Source organism: Anabas testudineus, chromosome 17 (genome assembly GCF_900324465.2).
Source record: "Anabas testudineus chromosome 17, fAnaTes1.2, whole genome shotgun sequence".
NCBI classification, from domain to species: domain Eukaryota; kingdom Metazoa; phylum Chordata; class Actinopteri; order Anabantiformes; family Anabantidae; genus Anabas; species Anabas testudineus.
The window spans coordinates 6800960-6825921 of NC_046626.1; the positions used below are offsets into that span (position 1 = coordinate 6800960).

At 41.2% G+C, this 24962-nt stretch overlaps 1 protein-coding gene across 1 annotated transcript in view; it reads right to left on the reverse strand.

Moving 5' to 3' along the window:
- The window catches only part of LOC113172339 (low-density lipoprotein receptor-related protein 8-like), a 69155-nt gene that overhangs the window by 6042 nt on the left and 38151 nt on the right, over window positions 1–24962 (reverse strand). The window contains exons 4-14 of the mRNA XM_026375270.1: window positions 24405–24533; window positions 18459–18848; window positions 15937–16059; window positions 14558–14680; window positions 10506–10625; window positions 9817–9942; window positions 6879–7050; window positions 4904–5131; window positions 3626–3744; window positions 3053–3192; window positions 506–647 (exon numbers count right to left, since the gene is read on the reverse strand). Coding sequence (XP_026231055.1) covers window positions 506–647; window positions 3053–3192; window positions 3626–3744; window positions 4904–5131; window positions 6879–7050; window positions 9817–9942; window positions 10506–10625; window positions 14558–14680; window positions 15937–16059; window positions 18459–18848; window positions 24405–24533 — 1812 coding nt within the window. The remainder of the gene's footprint in view (window positions 1–505; window positions 648–3052; window positions 3193–3625; window positions 3745–4903; window positions 5132–6878; window positions 7051–9816; window positions 9943–10505; window positions 10626–14557; window positions 14681–15936; window positions 16060–18458; window positions 18849–24404; window positions 24534–24962) is intronic.

Here is a 24962-nt window from a genome sequence, read left to right on the forward strand (position 1 = left end):
CAACAAAAACACGCCGTAAAACTTGTTTAACTATTAAACGGCAAAAATGTAGAAGATTGAACTGGATAGATAGTGATGAAATGCAGTGTAAGATTAAATGGGCATGGACTAAACACTGGGAGGTAAGAATAAAAAGACACAAGAAGGCAGAGACAGATATTGAAACTGACACACAAGAAAGGGAATACACAGCCGTCACATTTATGATTAACTACTTCGTTCAGTTCAACTCAAATCTGGATGGTCCTCTTAGAGAAAACCGGGTTAGAGGCAGGGTTTTTGACAGATGTGTGAATGTGCTGCTGCTCCCACAGCTTTGATCACTCCACCACAGTCACAAGCCTCGCCATCATTTATTCACGTGCCTGGGCCGACACGGAGCCACGGAGGGAACCTGGTCACAGAGATGCGACTCGGCTCACACAATCGCAGAGGGAAGAAGGGCGACGGCACGTGAACAAACATGCACACGACACAACACACACACACAGTGTCCCACACACACCTTGTGGCTGTCGGAGCTGGTGGAACACCACAATGTCATGAGGGTCGTTGAGGTTCTCAGCCAGGGTGTGGATCTCTTGACCGGTTAGCCTGTTGGCCATAAAGACTGCTGCCCTGTCTCTGTCTGTCCAGTAGATACGATCCTACAATACAGGGAAGAGCAGTGTCTTAGATAAATTCATTAATCTTAATGAATGACTACACATAGTAGCAGTGGTGATCCAAGCACCACTGGCTATGTCACCTTTATGCAAAGATAAAATGGGTGAGTGAAGTAGAAGAATGAAACAATAGCAGATATAAGAATTATTAGTAGAAAAATTATCCAGAGGAAATTAAAGTAAAATGTGTACATATTAAATACTTATTGCCACAGTCAAATCCCTTATCCTGCAGAAGAGAGACGATGCTAATTGAGCTACGAGAGGATGAATAAAGAAAATGTTTATAGTTGTTTCGTGGTAACTAAGGAAGACTTTGATTCAACTGGGGCAGCAGTGCAACAGTAATCAGCCACATGTAATAAACAGGGCCGTAACATCTTTTTGTAAGATTCACTCTATGAATTGCTTTCCTTTTCAGACTCTCTGGTATATCCTTTGTGGTTTGTTACAGCATTAGATCTTAAATAATTCAAACATCCTATTTAGATCAAAATATAGTTGCACAGAGGCAATTATTATTAACCAGGCTTGTTGTTTATTAATTGATATGTTTGCTTTGCTTTCCTAGTTAACTTCCTCAACTGCTTCAAAAGGCAGTTGTTAACAGGAGCTGACATTTTTTTTGCTGTTGCCTTAGAAACCAAGGGCTAATCTCCAGTGAGCGGCAAGACAATAGGCCTTGCCACGTCTGCGTGTAGGTGCGTGCTTGTGTTAAATCAGTCGTCTTAAATTGAGTCCAAAAGATATGGTAATGTGATGCACGCTACAACAAGCTCCACTCAATAACACGGACTCGTATCTGTTAAACATCCTAAACGAGAAGGTCACCTTGTAGTCACAGCAGGGCAGAGTGCAGACGAGATCTGGATCGATTAGGTACTACACCAGAGGGGATTTATCACAATTTACTGAATTGCACTACAGTGGTGGCTGCGTGCAGCACTGTGTAACTCACTCATGTGCACCTGTGCAAACCCAGTTGGAAGTACACTTCAGTCGTGTGTTAGTAGTATAAAAGAAGATGCACGTATAAATGGAGGTTGCATTTGATGACATCTACCCCAATGAATGATAGGGATGGATCCACCATGCCAGGTGTTTTGTCCCCTGCTGCTTGGTCAGGAAAAACATCACAGCTACCTCTGATTTCCAAAGAATCAGAGGCTGGATGTTTAAAAAGCTGATGTATGATGATGTGTTCATCTATTACTGTCACATAATGGATGTGGGAACCTAGTCTTGGTGTTTTGACTTTAAAAACTTTCACAGGACTGGTTTTATGACCCCTCAGAATTATAAATGTAAATCCAAGTAGAAATTTAAAAAATTATATCTGTGCTGGAAAATCTGGTCTGCTGCTGAATAAAATATGTGTTGCTGTTCCCACTGTGACCGGTTCCCCTGGAGAAGACTCCCACTGAGGATTAGGCTGCCAGAGCGAAGTCATTACCACCCAAACTGCTGCAGTTACAACAGCAGTGACTTCCCAGACCAGTGTTTTTAGCACAAACATAAAAATGCATGACTTATCTTATCTACATTGTATACATTTATGACCAATTGGCAAACCAAACTTCACCTTAAATGAACATAATGTTACTTCCAGGAAAAAAAAAGATTATCCAGTAGCCAGACACCACATTGATAAAAACATGGCTCAAATTCCACTTTATAGTTTGTGTTAGTTTGGGAGTCCTGACTAAACCGAGGGCAGGAGACATTATCACTGACAGCTACTGAAAAGAGAGGCACTGTAGGACCTAGCTGCACACATTTCCACAAACTGTGCAAACTACTTTGTCACAAACTCCCCAAATCTCTTGCACAATGAAACGTAGCACTTGAAACCATGTTCTCCAGGTCAGGTCAGAGAACCTCAACTACACCGGCTGTGATGTTTTCCCTGGTCAAGCAGTGAGGTAAAATACACGGTATGGGTACATCGATATACAGCGATCACAGAGAACTATTAGTACATGAACACTTGTTTTATGCACTGGAATTTCTACTGTTTTCATTTGTTACAGGCACAAACATACTCAACATAGAAACCATGAAGCAGCAGATTTGCACAATGACTTGGCACCAAACCAGATTTAAGTTCCCTAGTGGCCCTGACATGTCACATACAGGAAAGCTGGCTGATGACCAAGAGTACAAGTGTGTGTTCAGCTGAATTCCAAAAATGGGAAAACAGCCTAATCGCAAGGACACACATAGAAAATGAACATAAAAGAAAAGAAATGTATATAAAACAAATAGCATTTAAGTCCCACTCATATACCTGAAAAGCTAATGAGAGAGATGTTGCTCTGATGAGTTGTGGGAGGGTAGGTGCAGCATGAGAAACATGGATTAAACATACAGTAGGGTCGCACACAAACCTCAAAAACAGCCAAAGCATAGGGGTGCCCCAGTCGCTCTGCAGATGAGATGTGTGTCCTGCGATGAGCTCCGTTCAGATCCACGCTGGCTACGAGGTGCAGCTTGGAATCCACCCAGTACAGACGCCGATTGGCCACATCTGACACACACACACACACACACACATAAACAGGATTTTCCCAAGCTGAGCAGAAATTGATTGTCTTGGCAGTAAGTACACTTGCACTCTGACCAACACATCCCTTTAGGTGATATTGATTAGGTTTTAAAATGTCAGATTTTCACGATTACACCACAGCAAGTTTTACTGTGTCAATCCATAAGTTCTAAAACACTTCAAATATCATTTCAGAGCAACTGTGATAACTTCATAAATCTTTTTTTTGGTGGGGGCATTATCATTAAACATGCCATTTACTTCTGACCTTTATCCACAATGACTTCATTGAGTCCATTAGCACCTTTTTATGACCATTTAGCAACTTGCAACAATGGCCAGAGAAGTCTAAAATATAGCATTGTGTAAAATACACTGTAATGACATTTGTGCCAAAGAGCTGCTGTCCTCTCACCTAGAGTGATGCCATTGGGCCATTCGATGTTATCAGCCACCAGCACCTGTCGGTCTACTCCGTTCATCCCAGCCTTCTCTATCTTGGCTCGCGTGCCCCAGTCTGACCAGTACATGAAGCTGAATTGAGCAAAGGAAGCAAACTTACTGTGTTATTCCAGAAAGCTCAGGTAGTGTTCCTGAGCTCAGCAAGAAAACTGAAAACAATACTTTTACAGTGTGGTGGTGGTGCACACTGCTTCCAATGATGTTGTGAGTTTCTGTACAGGCTGTACTGAACATCCTGGATAGAGCTTGCTGACAGTTTTGCTCGTTCAATTCTGTAACACATGGGGAGTGGGTGTTGTTTTACACATACATCACATCATATTACCTATTATGTACAGGTTTGTTTGTTGTTGTTTTTTCTACTGAGCTTGTTGCTGATGTTGAGGCTCTATATGTTTCATTTGCAAGATCGATCTTTTAAATTTATTGGAGATCCTGCATGCAAGACATACAGGCCATCATGTCATAGTTAATAGCTTAATAGCTTTGTGTTCATCAGTATTAGTAACTACCCCGCCAGAGCCAATATGAGTGATTTCAATAATCAGGGTAGTCTGAATGGTCATTGGGAACTATCAGTCAGTGATCACTGCAGCAAAATAAAGAGTGATTTACACAGTCAGCTCTGTGCAAATCATTATTGCTGTGATCGAGTGAATTTTTCCTGTCATTCGGTGTCACAGTAAGCATTCAGTGTGAGCTGGATTCCTAGTGGGCAGATATGATTGGGTCTGTAAAATGTGCAGAGAATCTCACTGGGTCTGTGTCTCTGTTTAGGCTACATGCCTGTTTATTTTAGTTTATTTTTGTGCGCGTTTGTTCTCATCTGGGTATGGATCACCACAACACAAAGGCTGCGCAAGCACAAAACCTTCATAAAGCTTCCCAGATTAGGAGCACTCATCTAGGACAGGATTTCTAAAAAAACTATTGAGTCAGGATGCTAAATGGGTCACACGCTTGTTGCTCTGGACGCACAGCAACAAGGCTTCTCTTATGTTTATCATTAGTTGTGGTCCCAGAAGAGGATTGTGGTTATTCAATTTCTGTGTCTTGCAGGCTGAAATCACTTAACAAATCTTTATTAGGGGTCATTGAACATCATCTTCAATATTATAAATCAGAATAAACACCAGTACAGTGTGTAGTATACAGCTGTGGGGGGCAGTAATGCACATAAACTCGGTTTTTGCTGACATCATGTAAATTCATACACAAACTATGACGTTACCCGTGATGGGGATCCAGTGCTATGGCTCTGGGTTCACTGAGGTCAGTGTTGATCAGGACACGTCTCTTGGTGCCGTCGACTGAAGCCACAGAGATGGATTTGTCTCCAGAGTCAGTCCAGTACAGGTTGTGTTGGAGCCAGTCTAGAGCCAGGCCCACGGGGGTCTTCAGAGATGAATCAACCAGTGGCACCTGCTGGGCAGGATCACTGGCCTCATGGATAAAGGCACTGTGAGGGAAGAATAGGGTGGTAATCGAGTGGAGGGAGGAGGTGGTGTTTTGAATGGAGGGGAATCTGTGAGGATAATCTACAGCAAGCCAGCTATTATTGCAAAATCGATGTGAAGCAGAGGGATGTTATCATCACAATATAGAGCCCGGCCAGCTCTGTGTTGTGTTAATAAGTCTGTACCCTGTGTACGTGGCACCCAGTCAAAAAGATTTACACTGGCTGTTATTTTTTTATATAACCACAAACTTTAACCAAAAAATAACTTAACTTTGCTGTTAAAATCAAATCTAGCAATAATCATACATAAAAAAGGGATGACAGAAATGTACAAACAAATACAGGAGACTACCACTAATTCACTATGGATACTAATTCACTATACTTCACAGATCTGTAAAGCGACTGCAGAGCAGAGAGTAGGGCTGGTATGTAAGCTTTAGCCTAGAGCCACGCACTGAGCAGGTTCATCTGGGGGTTAGCATCCTTATAGGTGGACCACTTATCACAGTAGACAAGGCCTCACTCAGGGGTTGCCCTGCACGCTAATGATTTGGCCCCGGCAGAGGTGTGAGGCAAGGGCCAGGCAGATGTGCTCCCAAACACGAATTTCAATTTTAGCTTCCCAAGAGATCTTCTCTCTTAACATCCATTTTATAAAGAGAACACAGTGTTCCAATTAGAAAGCACACTAGGGAGAAAACGTAGTTGGGATAACAACAGGCAAAGTGGGATTAATCTGGAATAATAGCAGGCTTGAGCCATCAAAGGCCGAACATGCAAATGTTCAGTACAATAACTTCAGTACATCAACTCAGAATGCAACAACGTGGACTTTATCAGTGTTTTGTTCATGATCAGAGGTTTCTCCGAAGTTTTTCAGAAACTCTCAGCTGCTGTGTAAATAGCCAGAACCTTCAGCTTGTTCCAGCGGGAGAACTCCAGGGATATAGCATGCAAAGACTATCTATCTATTTGACATGTACAGAATATCTGTATATGCATATTCATGCATGATTCAGGATTTGTGATAGAATGAAGAATATCTATGCTCAAACACACACAAATAAAAAAAAAAAAAAAAACACTGCAAAGATTTTAAGGAAATAGAATTAACTGAATTAATAATTAAGGAGGACAAAATGTGTTTTTGTTCATTTTGACAGTTTCAGATTTATGACTTTCTGAAATCAAATAATAATGAACTAATTATTAGGTTACTAATAACCGGCCTCATTCACAAAGCATTCACTTAAAACCTACTATATTTACAAGGTGTCTGACATTCACCAGTGTTTTATTATGTGGTACGAAGTAAATCTACACGCCCTAAAGACCACTCTTAATCTTACAGGATTTCAATTACAATCATATTTTTGTTATGATGATGTTAAAATGATGATATTTTAACATCATTTATTACATTATTTTACAAAACATTGTGGTCTTTTGGAATGAACACTACATTAGCACTTCACATCAAATGACGTCGCCATGATAAAGTATTTCATTATTATTATCATTAATAAATGTGATGTTTCACTTCCCCCACAACCAAGCATCGCAACATCATAAGTCCTCGTACGTTTGAAATGCAACTTATGAGGACGGGATTCATCAGAACAAAGGTACAAGCAAATCTGTGGTTTAAGTCATGAGTCTGACACAGATTTAGTTCAAAGCTTTTCTTGCAAATAGCTTAAGAAAATTGTAAATGTTAAATGTAATGTTATCTTATAATATTTACCTGTAAATTTTCCGGTGAAAGCGATCACACCAGAAGATGCGGTTGTTAGCCACATCCAGGTCCAAAGCCACAGTGTTCTTCTGAGTGGAAACCACCTGGCTGTAGTCCCTCTTCACCAGGTCCACACGTCGGATCTCATGTCGGTTGGTGAAGAGCAAGTAAGGACTTTTCCCTGCACACGAAGCAAAAAGATGCTTTGGTGCTCAATTTTTGTGAAAACAGGCAAGAAGTCAGGGTTGAAGTACAGTGCAGCCAGATAGATTTAAAGCAAGACAAATGTGCTGTGATGTACTTTACTAATGCTCGGTTAAATCAGTTTGGTGAGGGGCCAGAAGAAAGGTCCAAGTTCTTATTAGAAAACTGCTTTCATCCACCAACTCCACAGATCATCAGTGCACAGCATCACACAGCACAGCACAGCACAGCAACTGAAGTGGATTCAGCTATTTATATGGTAGAACCAACGTGTTCTGAGTATATTTTAATTGAATAAGAGGCGATGGCTGTACCTGCACACTGCGACAGCAATCAAACACAAAACACACATACAAAAGATGCCAATACGCATGAAACACTGGTTTTCGGCACAGCATCAAAATGTTGCTGTGTGCTGGACACTACTGGAGAGTGTGTCAGAAAATGGTACTGACGTTCCTCTACAGTAACAACCCCAAAAATACATATCCCAACTCATCGTGCTCCTCCAGCACCAGAGTCAATACTCTAAATGTCATCTTTTAACAGATACTGTACATATCACAACAACGCTTGTGTGATACAGCTCAATATCCTATTCTAACAAGGCCTTCATTAAAAACTGCTGAATAGTTGGAGTATTGATTGAAGTTTGTACGCTCCTTATTATCTTCTTGCAAATATGGATCAGGAGTACTTTAGCATTCACCTCTTTAAACAGCAAGCTGTCAACTTTCACATGAGGGGCAGAATTAAATAGACTCTCTCTGTCTCTATCACTCTCTCTCACACACACACACACACACACACACACAACACACACACTAAAAGACAGGTCATTTCCTCTGAGGGCTGATAAACAACCTTGGGCAAAGCTAAATCAGACTGATGTCTTCCCCTTGTGTAAGGCAGCTAACACACAACAATATTAAAAGCAACAACATGAATTTAAGCATTAAGACCTCCAGTGTCTCTATCATAGGGGCATTAATGGATCACAGGTCTCGTCTGCTGGCAGAATGCATCTCATGTGATCAGTGGTTTGGTGGCTATATCCCCGTTTCTAAAAACGTAACCAAACAAACAAAGGTGTCAAACATCCACTTGCAGCTGCATGGACACAAGCTGCTTCACCTCAGCACCAGCGTTTGAGTGTGTTTTTATTTTGGTTTATCCGCGCTTATTGTTAGAGCTGTCTCGGGGTCACCCAGGAGAGATTTTAATTAGACACAAAACTCAACACTGCAACTTAAGATGCATTTTTATTATCACGCCTGCTTGTTCGGTCTCTTATAATTCTGCCAGGAAAAAGCTAAGTGGGATACATAACAGCATGTGCCTGCAGGGGAAGGTTTTATCACACTGGCTAGCAACTACAGCCCACCTTTGTCTTGTAACATCTATATTGAGCGTATCTCATTCTGACAGCGTGCAGTAATAGGATGGCAGCTGCAGCCAGTTATCTCTAGAGGCAGATATGAAATTCTCTCATTAATGGCTCACTGGCCTTAGTTTCTCTTTCGACAGTGTGTGTGTCGTCGCCTCATTGTAGTATCAGATTCCTGAACATCTCTGCCATTCTCCTCCGCCCCAGCCAAAAGTCTGAACGGTGACTGGGCTAAGTGTTCTCAACAACTGGCCATTACGGTGACATTTCCAACCCCTCTGAAGGGGAAAATCCCCTGCTGCTTTTATGGGCTGTCACAGCAGCAGTAGTTTTCATTGTCTCAAAACCAAGAGGTGGAACTGCTGCATTCACTTTGATTCAGCCGCTTCTGACACACAGCCAGACCCACGGCTCTCTGCTGGCCACAATGAACTGATAGCAAACACTCTGGGCAATCACGCGCAGAGAAATACACAAGTGTGGACAAATGCAGTGTGTACAAATGCAAACACACACATATGCATGCCTGCAAGTGCTTTGATATCAGCTCAGTTTAATTGAGGGAAATGAAATCACAGCATTTGAGAGCCACAGGGACCAAATCACCACTTTTCATTTGACTTACTGTTTTGTGCCCATTAAATAATGAAGATTTTTGAGTAAATGAAGTGTAAACATATAAAGTGGCCCCTCTCCGTAATCCTCTTGCTAACAGCTTCCGGATATAGTTGGAGGTCAAGGGACATTAATTGGCCTCTTAGCAGTTCACTTTGTTCTCCGCTAGTCCGACAACTGTTGTCAGCCAGCCTAACAGGAGACCAGATTAAACCGATGTAATTAGCACCCAGCGTGACTCAGCCAGGTAGCCCTGAAGAGTTGCTATACCTAATTATAAGTGTTCCGCGTGGCCAAATGCATCGGTCTGTCACTCATGAAACCGTCTAATTGGACAGGACACGTTAGGACAGATTTGCCCTGGGAGAAACTCAGCGGTTGCCTTGGTGATGCTTTTTTGTTTTTTTTTTTATGCCAAGTACACAAACACGTGCGGAGCAATGATAAAAAAAAAAAACTAACAGCGGAAAGATGTTTGTGATTATGAGATGTGGGGGGGGGTTGACATTGTTGTACAAAAGTTGTGAGAGCGAAGTGCTGCACTAATGAGGCAGCGCAACATCTGAGAGAACGTCTTGTTAGTTACAGCACAACACAGTTTTTCACATTTTCAGAGCAGCTGAATTCTTCTAAACAAAACCAAAGTTACTGCAGTACGTGTGTGAAACACTACAATCGCCCCACTTAGCTTCAAAGCAGAAGTCCCTCGCTTTGAGTTCTTCATTGATCATTGTAACTCACCCTCTGCTTTGCAGGTCTTGGTAACAGGGTCCATCTCGTAACCTTCATAGCATTCACACTTAAAATCCCCCTTGTAGTTGATGCAGATCTGGCTACAAGCGTCAGGGTTCTCACACTCATCAATGTCTGCAGGGAGGAAAAGGAGAGGAGCTCATCAATCAACTCAAAGACGCAGGGAGAGAGACAGTGACTAATTCCCGAGCAGCGCAAGATAAGAGCAGCAACTGGATTCCTTAAAAAATAAAAAAACCAACACTTTTGGGTGAAGTAACAGCTATATTGGGCAGGATAATGTGCACATTTATGGCCCTGAGTGCTGCAGCAAAGCAGACATTTTGTCGTTATGAAGAAAAAAGTTGACAGACAGGGCGTGTAACTGTTGACTTCTCTGATCGGCTTCCTTCCAGCAGATCTCAGGCATTTTCCTTGGGTGTGATGAAGAAACATTAGTGTTAAAAGCATGGGAAAGTGTGTGGAGGACATGCTATATGTGTGTGAGAGAGCTGCACGACTGTGCAATGTTCCCTGTGGGAGTGACAAGCTGTGCACGATAAACAAAGATGGACAGCTAGAGAGCCGAGAGCTGCCCAAAGCAATACAAACACACTCAGACTAACTTGGTTGGCAGTCACTCTGTCACAATATCTGTCTGAAATACTTATACTAATATAATATTTATGTTTCTTTACCTCCACAAGTCTTTTTATCCAGCAGCTGGTAACCAGTAGGACACTGGCACTCAAAGCCTATAGGTCGGTCCATGCAGACGTGAGAGCAGCCACCGTTGTTGATCATGCACTCATTCAGCCCTGGGAGACAAAGAGAAGAGCCAGCGGTCAACTGCAGCCCGTCACTGGTGAGTTAGGAGCATGTGGTTATTTGATGGGTCAAACAACTGATTTATAAAAACTCATTTACTCTCAAACGTTTTATTACATCTACATTGCTTGTGCTATGTAGTACAGATGCATGAACACAGTGTGTGTGGCGCACACAGAGAACATGGAAATCATCTTTACAATCTTCGTCATTTTATCTCAGCTCCAGCACTCAGCTCTTTTCCACCCTTACTGAATCATTATCAGATGTGAAAAAGAAATCAAAGAGACACACACCGGGAGTTCTTAAACTGAGATCCAGGACCATTTGGCTCGGATATGAAATATGTGTGTGTGAGAGGATTAATGTCTTGAACCGGGATTCTGAGATATCCCTTAAGGATCCGTCCCAGGAGTGATTGAGGACATCTAAATTAAACAGGCACGCTGAATTGCGGCAGAGTGAAGTAAACGCATCCTGAAAAAGATGTAAAACCAACCACGCTCGTGTAAAAGTAGGTCAAAAGAGCCGACACGCGGTTGGCACAAGCAATAAAGCCGATTCAATTGTGCTGTACCACACACAAAGGGCTTGTGAATTGCTTGATAGCAAGAAAGAGTCAGAGGTCAGTGTTACATCTCCTCAACACATTGGCTCAACATATGTAAGGATGACAAATCATAAGCTAGTACATTAAGTGTACTGTATCAATTCACCATTGCAGTGACAGGAAGTATTAAGAGTGCACTTTAATTATTTAGAATGCTCTCTTTTCCATCCATGTTTGATTTGACAAAAGCTTATTGTCCAACTGAGTCACAGGAGGTAAGAGAAACGAATGAAAGCTGAACTGAAGGGAAAGAAACTTATTCTCTCCAGTGTTTCATTGAACAGCGCGCAGGCTTTTTGCACAAACAAGTAACCGTGCTGCACAGTGAGCAACAACTGGAGACTGGTGATAATGAAAAAAGTGGATTCAACTGCCAGAGTGCTTATGTCTGTCAACAGTAACCAGTGACTGAAACCAAGGCTGCGGTATATGAACAGTGAACAGTTGGTCTAAAGCAAAGCTCAGCATCAGCTGAAACTCCCCACTCAGCTAGTCACCGGTTCCAAGATGAAGCCTCATTACCTTAATGTAAACTGAAAGAAATATAAAAAAAAAAACCCTTTCACATTTTCACACCTCATAAATCTGTAACGTTTTTCTTTTGTGGATATTTGTCTGAGCCTGTGTAGCAGTGCGTATGTTACTGTGTTAAATAATGAATAGGGCAGTAGTAATCTGTGTAAAGTCTAAAGTGGAGTTTTATTTTAAAAGGAATAAACATTTTTTTATTGGAATGAATATTATATGTTTATATATATATATATATACATATATATATATATATATATATATATATATATATATATTACATCTATATATATATATATATTATCTATAATATATATATATATATATATATATATATATATATATATATATATATATATATATACTGTATATAAATCTGTGCTGTTTTTGGGAAGGTTTGAATTTTCTTCTCACATTTTGAGCATTTCCGCTGCATACAGTATCAGATGTTAAGAGTAATGGGAACATACTGATATTTTTCCGGAAGCACAATTTACTTATTTTAAAATGATTATAACTTAAAGATGTGAACAAAACTATGCTGCACTGACACATTTTCACCTTTTAAGTTAATATGTCCTATTAAGTTGTTTATAAGGCGTTAGCAGACAGTTGCCTATTTGGACATCAAGCAGACATGATGAAACATGACTCACATTTCTTTGCCGTTGCCATCGTTTTCTGCCCTCTTCCTTGTTAAGTCCAATATTCAATGTCCAATTATCTGTTTTTGGTCTTGACTATCTAATCTAGCAAATATTTGTTTCTCCTTCTGCATTAACTTTAAGTACTCTGACTTTGTCTATCTGCCATCTGGTGCTGGAGTGTACGGAGAGTTTTTCTGCTTGAACTAAAAATTATTTCCTAATAGTCCTGTATTGTCCTGTATAATATTAATACGTTATTTTTATAATTTGATTCAAATATCTGATTTATATTGAGTTATTCACTGAATTGTTTATCAAGTGAAATGTCTATATTAATTTAGCATTTCTTACTTGTTCCCAGTCCATTGCAAAACAATAAAAGCATGTTTTGCAAATTTTTTTTTTAATGCACAAGATCTATATAGTATCTGTGCAAGAAACTTCCTCAATAAGCTCGTCAAGTTAGATTGTGGGCCTTCCCTGGATTAAAAAAGTTGCCAGTGAAATCCTGCAGAGACTGATTATTACATGATATTGGTTCTTTACAGCTGCAACAAAGTTGTAGTGATTCAGTTCTTGGGTCTTGCAATAAATTACTGATGGACTTTCCTGGAAATTGTGGTCTTTTCTCAGAGTACGGCACAATACAGAGTAGGTTGACTACGAGAAATGTAGAGACTGCTGAAATCCAACATGATGAGCTCGCCTCATCCATGATACATTGGGGAAGTTTCTTGGACGGATACAAGACAACATCCTTGTACGCTGTAACAAAACTAGACAAAATGCAGTTCTCTCTGCAAAGACCGGCAGAAGGTTCATTTTGTGGTAACATTCTCATCTTTGGCTTCTATAAATGCCAGCAGAATTTCAGCACTGCAACCACCAGCATTAAATCCTCATCTCTAATTCAGCTGGATGGGTGACAGCAGTCTGCCACTCACAGCAGCTACTCGGCGGCAGAAGAAAAGGCGTAAGAGGTGCTGGGTGGATACGGAAGATGGCTCTGGAAAGACCCTGTGTGAAAATATGAACTCCTTTTTCCAGACTGCCTCCTAGGACAGTCATAATTTAGAGGTCAAGTATCCTTTCTTCCAGACAGCCAAACATAACATCTCTCCTTCTCTAGCCCACGTCCATCTCTCTCACTATGCTCATATACACACATATCACATTCACAGCACCACATACAAACTAATATAACATTATTTCTAATGAGATGGCAAACAGTGAGAAGTGCATTGTCTTTATTTCCCTGATGTATGGCCGTAGGGCAGTAAGACCAATGCTTCAAATACATCCCAATCACACTCAACCTCTACTTTGTGTATGAGTGTTTCCATGCAGAGAGAGGTATTATTGTTTCTGTGTGTGTGCGTTTTCATTGCATGTGTTTCAGTTGGGGAGCATCTTGAAAGTAAACGCTTGAGCGAGCAGAGTGATGAGCTAGGTGTGTGTGGACACGCTTATAATGAGCGGGGAACATGGCCTCAAGTTGAAGGGCAGAGGGAGAGAGGGAGAGATGGAGGCAGAGGAGGAGAGATGGAGCAGTGAGAGAGAGAGAGAGAGAGAGAGAGGGAGAGGGAGGAAAATTACACTCAGGAATACCTTTTCAGTCCTGTAATTTCTGTCTCTAGCAGAGGTCAGTCTACTCTGCCAGCTGTCACTTTTCCCTTCTCAACAGTATGTTCCCTGGAGGAAATGTCACTATTTGAGTGGGAGAGTGGGAATGTCTGCTTCCCGCTCTCCCACTTCAACACAGAGATAATAATTAATACACCAATAATGTTTGTTTAACTACGACATCCCTTTCCCTTTCACACTCTTTTTCTGATCAACAGAGGCTGCTGCTAATTCGAGTGCACCTCTGATGCTTTTGAAATGCACGTTAATAGAAGGGAGGTAGATGCATCTTGTTATGGCAAACATTATCAGGCTGCTGCATTAACTGCTTCAGTCCGTTGTGCTGATGTGCATAGGCATGCTGTCTCAAAGCACAGGGCTGTAACAAAAGCTGCGCTGACACACGTCAGAAGCAGGCCAGACACAGAGCGATAAACTTTACTTGCATCATAAGTAAAAGAGTATTATCAGGAGAGTCCAACCATGTAACTGTGTGCAGAAGAAGCCCTCTTACCGCACTCTTTCTTGGGCTCATCTGATCGGTCCTTGCAGTCCTTGACAGAGTCACACACCTTGGAGCTATCGATACACTCTCCATTCTTGCACAGAAACTTCAAGGGTCCCTCGCATTTGGTGGCTGCGACAAAAGAAGCAGACGGCGCATCAGCATGTACACTGCAGCATGGACATCACAAACAGTCATTTGCATAAGCTACTGTATTGCGAACTGATTATTCCCCTTGAATCAAAAAAAGGGTGTGAAATCAAATTGAATTTCTCCAGTGGTTCGCCGAATTATTGAAGGCTCCCATGAAACAAGCGGCAGCAGAAAGTATTTCCTAGTCACATATTCATATCACCCCATATTAAAAAAAAAACCCGTGTAATAAAAACTGAACTTTAATTTGGTCTCGTTTCACACTGCTAGGGCTTAATTTCCTCCAAATAATTTTGCACTCTGCTTGTGAATTATTCATCAGAATATAAAAAAAGGAGTAGTAATGAAACTGGCATACAAAAAGCACTTGGCTGGATCCACAGGACATATCATCAATGGTCATTTCAGCAAATGGTTCAACTATAATATATGTCCAGAGAATTACCATAATTGTTCTTCACTGAGTTTCATTTGAGCATCAAAGTTAGTTTTATGAATCTAAAACAAATAAAAACGTCTTTTTGTGGATTAATAGAAAACTTTCTGGGAGGTTTTGGTCAACGACACTTTAAAGATCACACAGGTCTTGTCACTCACAAATTCCCACTTTCTTATGTGCAAAATCTACGTTTCTAGCCTGCTGCTATATGAAAGAGGTTACAACCTTACTCTGCAGTCTGTCTCATCTCTGTGGATCTTTGCTGTGGCTTTACAATTTCCATCAATACTGTTTACACCAATTTCAGCTTCTGTAGGCAGTCGTTCCTTTAGAAAAACAGTTAGGAACGTTTTATGGTATAAAGGAAGTGTATTGTTTTTATCGATCAGTGAGTTTCCTCTCAGTTTTGCACTTCTCTCTCTAGTTGGACTTCAACCTCGGTCACCAGCTAAGAAACATAGGTGTAATAGAAAAACCTAAAATTACAGCACAAACACTGCTCAGATACATTAAATGGAGGCTCTTTGCTCAGCAATACTGCATTATACAGGTACTGTACCACATGTCCTGTAGCCACTAAACTCTCTGTTTTAGAGAATTGAACCTTAAGCGACTACAGGGCCAAATGCTGACAATAATGTTGTACAAAAGGCAGAGACACAATGAATTTAAATACTAGTAGACAGAACAAGAAGGAGGGTTACAAATTCAAACTGACACATGCACCAAAGAAGAAGACAGGCGATCAGGCAGAGGAGGACAGATTGTGACAGCCAGAGATGACAGGTGAACCCACCGTTGACACAACCAGATTCGTCGCTGTGGTCAAGACAGTCATAGATCTTGTTACACTGCTTGGTGCCGTGGATGCAGGAACCATCACCGCACTGGAACTCATCAGGACGACACGTCAATAGTGCTGTAAGACCCACACAGACATGAAATGTTTTAATCTCTTTAATCCCTTCACGGGGAACACAACATTCTGTGGTTGAAACCAAGTCCAGACTTTTTGTTGCATTACAACTCACAAATATACAACAGGACGGAGACTGCTAACCTGAGGCAGTGTGATGAATGGGTTTCAATATAGTAACGAAAAGATGACCAACCACACCAACTTTCATTAACATCCCAAGCAGAGACAAGCTTTTCATCAACGGGTTCAGTGTTCTCATATAACTCCACTCTAATCCAAGCTAAAAACCAATATCTGACTGAGGCGGATATGATTTAGTGTTATCACGAAGTCAGCAGCATGCAGGGAACGTAATAGAGCCAGGGCTGCAGTAACCTGGCCACACACTGTATGTGTATGCAGAAGTCCTCTATAGACAAGATGTTGTTGTATACGGCACGTCTACAACAACATCCTGTACGTAAAGGGTTTCTCTGTATCATATGAGACATCAACGTAGAGATCTGACTGGCCAGGAACTTACTTACAGTACTTCTGTATACAGATGTATAAACACATTGTATACCTATAAGAATTTGTTGTCAGTTGTAGAGTTGGCAGAAATTTTCAATTTCTATGGCAAGGCAATCTTCACTTGGAAAAAAAAAAGCATGTGAAATGCAGTAAATGGTTAAAACGGCAAAGTCTGAAAGAGGTTGAGGTCGAGGCTGAGGTTGAGCCTCTAACTGTCTCCAGGCCTCCCATTATTGCAGAGATCCAGTTGGCTAAGAAAACATCAGTCTCCTTAAAGTGCTGCTTATATGACACCACAGAGTGCGAGAGGTGGGTTTGATGTGTGCTCTGCACATCTTGATAATGAATAGCGAGACTATCTGGGCTTCACACCCAGGCTTAGCGAGACAAGAGCTTCAGGGCTCCCCCATCCATGACCAGCTAATAGGAAAACCTGTTTTTATCACAAGGCCCCATTTTCACACCGTTTTTTTTATCATCAGAGACACATTCTGTACCTGCCACATAAAAAAAAAAAAAAAGAGTAGAAATGTGCTAAATGGCAAAGTGACACCTCACATGAGGAAGGATGTGATGTTTGTGTTTGTGCATTCTTCAGTCTCAAAGCAAACAGGCAAAAATAATGTACAGTAAACGTGAGCTGGGTTTTTACCATGTCACGTTTACTGTACCAGGTTGAGTTGAGGCTGATCAAACATCAGCTTTGAAAGCCACTGTCAATGGTGATGGAACAACATTTATTCACATCTTTGTAAAGCTGTTTTAACATTGTCTGAAATTCGTAACATTTAATAGATATAAATATAAATAGCTCTTCCAGTTTCGTGGTGCACTGTTCAACACTCTTTTCTTTACTCAGAGCCACTGTATATATCTTATCTTCTCCATTGTATGGATCAAGCTGAATCTATCTCCTCAGCAAGTTGCACACAGTATTCCACATAATAATATTTTTAGAAACAGCAGTATTGTTGAGCATTGATGTAATTTGAAAGTCTATGAGAAAAAGAGAAAAGAGATTCTGTGGATACAACAGAGAACATGAATTATCTTTAACAATATGAGAGTAGGGAAAAGGGAGGCAAAATGCCTATAGCCCAGTGATTAAAGTACTCATTCAGTGCTAATACACTGTATGCAGAATAAAAGTATATTTAAAAACATCCTTCAACTTAGGTATTTTATGTTGATCTAACTTAATAGCTCGATCAAAAATACAATCTAACCATTTAGTTAGATCTACTTAACAAAGCTATGTTCAACTTACTTCACTAAGATAAGTGTTATCTCATAATTTTTTTTGAGTTTAATAAAAAATGAAAACAAAAGAAATCAAATTACTAAAAGAAAAAAGTAAAGGCATGAATATGTCAATGAACGACTATCTGCAAAAAAGATCCGCCTGCTGTACAGTTTACAGTAACTATGACTTTATGAGAAGGGGTTTTGATGTGCTGTGTCCCAATTCTCTATTAGCTGCTGTGCTACTTGTATAAAGAATGTACTGTCTGTCTTAGCATACCGTCTAAGCATTTAGTATAAATATTTATTATGTATGAATACATGAAAAACGTGTATACTGACTGGTTTAGAATTAGTAAGTAGGATAAAATTGGGACACAAGCCTCCTCGTGTAACCATGGTTACATATACCTATATAATTCTTTATTATAATGAAACTATCCAACCACTTAGTTATATATTCCATGTACAGAAAGCTTTTCAGAGACAGCTGCATTTGCAAGCTGAGTGGGCAGACTTTTAAATATGACAATAAATAATTTCTATAATCAACAGCAAGATAAAAAAACGAGGAAATAAGCTATGTGGGAGAGCGCAGTATAAGGGGAGTTAAACAAAGAGAAGAAACAGAAAAAGAAACTCACGGCAGTCAGACTCATCCGATTTGTCCTTGCAGTCTGGATCTCCATCACACTTCCAGGTCAGACGCACACACTCGCCATTGGCGCAGCGAAATTCCCCAGCAGTGCAGTTTGCCTTGCGGTTGGCCAGGTAGGGGACCCCGTCCCCACCGCAGCGCTCCGGCCCCTCATCTGAATTGTCAGAACAGTCAGGGTCTCCATCACAGCTCCACATGAGCGGCACACACTCTGAGGTGTTACAGCGGAGATGATTGGGCCCGCAGGTCAGGGGGGCCGCGCACTTGAGCTCATCACTGCCGTCTCCACAGTCATCGTCGCCGTCGCACACATAGACGGTGGCCAAGCACTTGCGGTTGGCACACATGAACTCGCCGCTGGGACATGCTTTGGCATCTAGAGGATCAACAAAAAGAACTTTAGAAAGAAGTCTGGAGAGTGTTATTATATCCAATAATGATTAAGACAAATCATTCGACTATCCTTTGTACCCTGTAACTAATTCAACAAACATAAATATATGTACAGCAGTGTTTCAGTTTATGCTCAGTGCATGAAATAAAAGATGAAACTTCAACATTGGCCACATCTTTAGGCAGATGAGAACAAGTAAGACTGGAGGTGAGGAACTTATTAACTCGAATTAGCTTGAGAGATAGCGGCACGGAGACAGAAATAAGAGTTTCTCAGGTAGGATGAAAGTCAACACTGGTATCATAACAAGGGAAGAGATTCAAAGACGAAGGAGAGGGGACGATGGTGGTTATCACAAGAAGATGGAGAAAGGCTTCATCTCCTGTGGAGTGAAAGATAACAGGGCTCTCTCTGCCGTCATCTCTTTGTGACGGATCTCTATTGTGGAACTTCCTTCTCTGTCAAAACATCTTCTCCCTCTATAACGTGTTTGCTGTTTCTTGCCTTAGTAATTTTAGTTTTCTCCTGGGCTCAACAAGGGGACACTAGTTGTCTATATGCTATAATGTTTAGAATTAGCTACTGCCTTATTTATGTGGCATATAGAAAACTCGAAGTCGGGGTTTGGACTAGATGGATAGATGCTGTGTTTTGCCTATGTACAGCCACACTGATTTTCTTCCTTGCTGCCTGGAAATGTTCCTGTGCAGGAATGAAAACTTTGCTCCGATCTTCGCTATTTCTCAACTTCAAGGCTCCTGTAAAGTCATTCCTCTGCCTCTCCCTACCTTTTCCAGCGTTCCCTGTCTCGAGTCATGTCTGGCCAAAAGCAAAAAAAAAAAAATAAAGAATCAGCAAGCCCAAAGGAGCACAGAGGCCAGCACAGGGAGAAGCAAAATGGGATATTTTACACAAACCACAGGGAGTTCAGCTTGAACACTGCTGCTTTTGGCTGTTACATTAAAAAGAACGGCATTCTAAAACCTTTAACACAGACTCAGCACATAAAGTCGCACAAGAAAAATTATATATATATATATAATTAATCACAGTAAAGTAGGAAATCATAAGCATTCCCACATGCCGAGTTAATTTGGGTAAAGACTTCCACAGCTAGGAAAAACATCAGATACCAGATAGTATCCTAATTAGGATCCCACAGTATGTATTTATACCATACACTAAAACCATCTGTTTATGTGCTTTGCAAACATGAGTGTTTAATTAATTCACTGGTAGCGACGTGGTTTCCACAGAAGCATGGCGTAAGTAGCTGAAACAAAACAAGTGTGATGGATTTGATTCAGTGACAGGCTTTATATTCATTAATATTAATCAAGCATTTCATTCAGCTTAGTAACTTCTGTCCCTGTTATGGTTCTGCCCCCACTCCTTGCTAATTGGGCACAAAATAATTAAGGAAATTCAACATAGCATGTACAGTGTTACACAGAAGGAGGACCATTAATGATGTACACAAGTGGTCTCATGGAGAGAGACTTTGTTTTCCAGTGGGGGAACTGTACGTAACGATTGCCGCCTTGGAGCAGGACCTGGAAACGTAACCCATTTTATTTTTTTCTGATGTCTTTGATGATAAAAGATTGTTGCCAGTGGCAACAAGTGGGCTGAGATGTAGGTGCAAGAGATGACAGGTTGTTCTACTCAGATTAGTATTACAGTTGATGAGCGTGTGCTTTTGAGAGGGATTGTATGTGATGAGTCAGCGCGGATGAAGGAAGTGTGAAATGCAAAGAAAGATTTTTTTATTTCAAGAGGAGGAAAAGAATCAGCAGAAAGAGAAGTGAGATGAAGATAATTATTTTTTATTTCTATATAATATTACTCACTTAACATCCTCATGCAGTAGATAGGCCCACATTTACACTGAAGAGGCAGTTCAGACCTGTCCATTCCAGCATAGGTCCACTGCAACAAGGTCACTTGAACATCCATGCACCCCCCCTCCCCCCACACACACACACACACACACACACAGCAGTGTCTCACATCGAGCCTTGAAAAGTAGAAACGCTCACACACTCTCGCTTATGGCCGGTTCTGACAGGTCACAGTGTCACACTGGTTATGAAGCTCTGTGACTGACCTTTCCTGTGATGCCACACACACACTTACAGAGCAAAGCCCGGCTGTAGCAGAGCAGAGTCAGTCTGCACAGGTAGCCAGTCAGTTATTAACCTTCTCCCTGATATCATGACTGACTGACACGACTAGCTAAATCTGAACAAGTGAAAGGAGCCATGGAACGAGCGCTGACGTGAAACGAAATACCCAGCATTTATCGTCATTTAAAAACACAGCTAGATTCATTTAGCGGGCTGAAATTAGAACATTTTGTCAGTGGCAGCACTTTAGCACTGTAAAATAATTCTTCATCACTGGGGATGCCATGTATCTGCCAGTTCAGTTGTACTACAGGGACAGGGAGACAGCTGTGAGCGGTGCAAAAAGTAATTGTTTGCCTCATACTATCCAAGCAGTGTTAAATATGAATAAAGAAAAACAAGCAGAAATTCACTTATGCAGAAAAATCAAACACACTTGAAGACACAAATCCACACTGGCCCGTATGCCTCGCAGTGGATCCCAGCAGACTGCGTGCTCAGAAGAGATGTCCAGAGACTAAGTGCACATTAACGTCCACATCACTGAGGGTTAAGGACAGAGTTCAGATTTCTCCCCAAGCCTCGCTAGAGATGCTGCTTAATGTAGTGTTGATCAAGAAAAGCTTCTTGTGGTGAGTGCTAGGTTCTACTTAATATACACAGTAATTCAACATGAGGATGACTCAATTAGCAGGACGCCTCTGCAAGATTTACTTTTTCAAGTTTGCGGCAGGCTATGCACTCTGTAAATTCCTACTAATAGCACAGCGAGCTGGGGTTCACTGGGTATGTTCCAGCTCAGTCAGTTTTCTCTGCTCACCCTTGGCTAAATCCAAGTGAAAGTGTAAAGTGACTTTGGATGTGTTTGCTCGCTGTAAGCAAGATTAAGCATGAGCGTGCTCACAAAGGCATGAATGTGAATGAACGATGCTTTCACAAGTTACCGATGCAGTGAAGTTCCACCAAAATCTGGATCATAACTGTAAAGGAAATGACTAAAGACATGTTTATCCACAATCACAAAGCAAGGCAATGAAATACTACAAGGTGGAGTGAAAAAGGAGCCGCAGTGGATGTGACAGTCAGTGAAATAAACTAAATGTGAAGCCAGGTCACTATAAAATACATGATTTATGTCATTAAGTGTCTCTGACTCTTGGTTTGTTTCTAAATATGTCTATGTCATCTATCTGAGAAAGAAGTACAAGGGAAAGTTGTGAAATGTTTGTGTGAATTATTCAGTATGTTAAAAAGTGGAAGGTTATGAGCAAAAATGTTAAGGAATGAGGAAATATTCATCTCTTCTGCTAAGCTCTGATGTCCATCACAGAGGACACTGAAGAAAATAGTTGATTCAGACAAGTTCGGTGCATATAATAGAAAAAAATGTAAAAAGCAATTGAAGTTTCTTTTTACTTAAAATACATTTTTAGCTTTAGCAACATCCCAAATTCTCATTTTTAATTATTCCCCCCCACACGTGAGATGTCACTGGAAAGGTCAGGATGACCTCCACAGAGGACTTCAAACTTCAACACTGCAGGCAACACAATTACTGAAATGCAGAAGAAAGACGTGTGTCCTCCACAGAGGACAAAAATGAATTACCGGGTCTCAGGAGGATAGGAACCCTACATTGTTCAGTAAAAAGCTTTATTCTCGTCCATTTAATTTATCCTTTCCTTGTAAATCCAAACATACGGCACAGTTAATGGTGCTTTGAAGTCAATACTCCAGCTTCCCCCAGATACACTGAAACATTCTCAAACCACTGGGTTTAAATGTGAAAGATCTGCAGCTTCTCGCCACTTGCATTCGCACAGGTTTTGTGTAACACTTGTATAACACTCAATGTTAATGAGTGATGTTCAATTTTACTGTTTGCATCCAGTATCCAGCATGAACATCATCATTTACGTTAGTGGGCTGAACCACAAGCGTAACACACAAGAATCAGTGCTTACCGCCTTCAGATTGCTCTCCACTGAGGCAACATTTAAAAGCTCCTTGCCCTTCATTTAAACATCATCTTTCACACTGGCATTAGGCCTAATCAGTCTTCAGATAATCTGGCCCGAGCAGCACTTAATAGACGTGATTTGCGATGCTATCTTGCACTGTGGTGCAACTCCTGGTCAGTGGCGTTTACCTCTGGAGGGATTTTGGCCTGTGCTTGGGTGGTTGGCAGCTTCCTGCCCTCATGTCACCACTGAGAGGCTTAAGACTGCTGCATCAATACAGACATTAGAATGAAAAAAGGATTAGCACAGGCTAGACTGGGTCTCAATGGACGGCGCAGTGAAAAGCCATCTGAGCTAAGAAGGCATTAGATCTAAAGTCGATGGAATCGCAACCACTTGCTCTAGCACGAGTGTTGGGGGGGCCACTTTGAGATGAGGAAATATTGACAGGCCACTTGCAGGTTGATCCAGCAAAGAATATCTTTATAGCACAACAAATTGAAAGGCCTTGTATCACACATGTTTCAAGCATAAGAGGCTGAGTTTCCATTCAAGCAGACAATTTCTCTGATTTCTGCTCTAATTTCATACCAAATCGATTTGGCTTCCCCTCGACAAGAAAACTCTAAATTGAGTGTGTTCCTACATAAACATTTGCTTCACCATCAGTCAGTCACACTTACATACAAACACACACACACGCAAACAAGTGAAAGGAGCAGATGCATGAAAAAAAAAAAATAGAACATTTATATAGGATAATAAGGAGACATCTCTCTCCGTGCATTTGTTGCACTTCAAAGTGACAACACTACACCCCCTACAGCTCTGTTGCCTCAATCAGTGTTTCTTGACGTGAAGAGGGAAGGGAGAGAGAGAGAGAGGGGGGAAAGAAGGAGCCAATTCTTCACGGCGCCTCAGAAGTAGGGCAAGGATAGTCCCTGCAGGGGGGCGGGGTGGGGAGGAGGGGGGGGGGGGGTTGCAGGCACACGGTTGAGTTGTCTGATTGGCTGTGTAGGAGGTGAAGTCACTTTGGAGGGCTACGAGGAACTTGGAATCAAAAGGCTAAAGGCTCAAGGCTCAAAATGTTGACGACAGGAACCTCATTGGAAATATCTGACATCAGAACTCATTTTACATCAAAGGGGACTGCTGTTGTCAAGTGCAGCTGTCTTTAAAAAAACACTTTCTCCTTAAATCCCTTTAATTATATAGAGTGTTCCCTACTGTGCGTTAATGTCTTAAGCTTCTGGACGATTAGTGAGAGAAAGGATGAAACCCTGCAAAATGCAGAAAAGGAGCATTCTGAATTCTCATTTTAGTCATTCACTCCTGCACATCTGTCTTTGCCACAATTTGAAATCCAGCAGAAACGATGGTGCATGTATTTATTTTGATTTATTTATTTTTTATAATGCTAAACAACTGATCCCCAAGTCTGACAAACTTACCAGAGGCACAGTCCTCCTCATCCGCACCGTTCTCGCAGTCCTTCTCCCCGTCACATCTCCATGACAATGAGACACACTTGTTGGTGGATCCCCCGCAGTCAAATTTTTCCGGAGGACATGTCTGTTTGCCTGTGGACAGAGATGAAACAGATAGGGAGATTGCTGCAGTGGTTTAACAGTCCCATAAAGGCAGCAACAAAAACAACTACAAGACACCGCTGGACTCGATTCTGATCGCCCACACGATGCAGTTAAAACTCATCCAAAACTCCACCACCAATTGATTTTACTGTCGGGCCTGCCACTAAATAGACATACAGAAAGACCATGAAATACTGCAAATGCACAGTTGGCTGGAAAGAAACAGAACAACACAGCCCCCCTCCTCCTTTTCCTGCCAATCTGCTCTAGCTGGCAGAGGGTGGGTGTGATCCAGATAATAGTGCGTTTAATACGAAGTTGTTAATTATACATCTTCGCTTACAGTGTTGCCTTAAGCCTGCTCGAATCAAATCAAATGGTCAGTCTACATGGCAGATTATTAATCTTTTTATGATT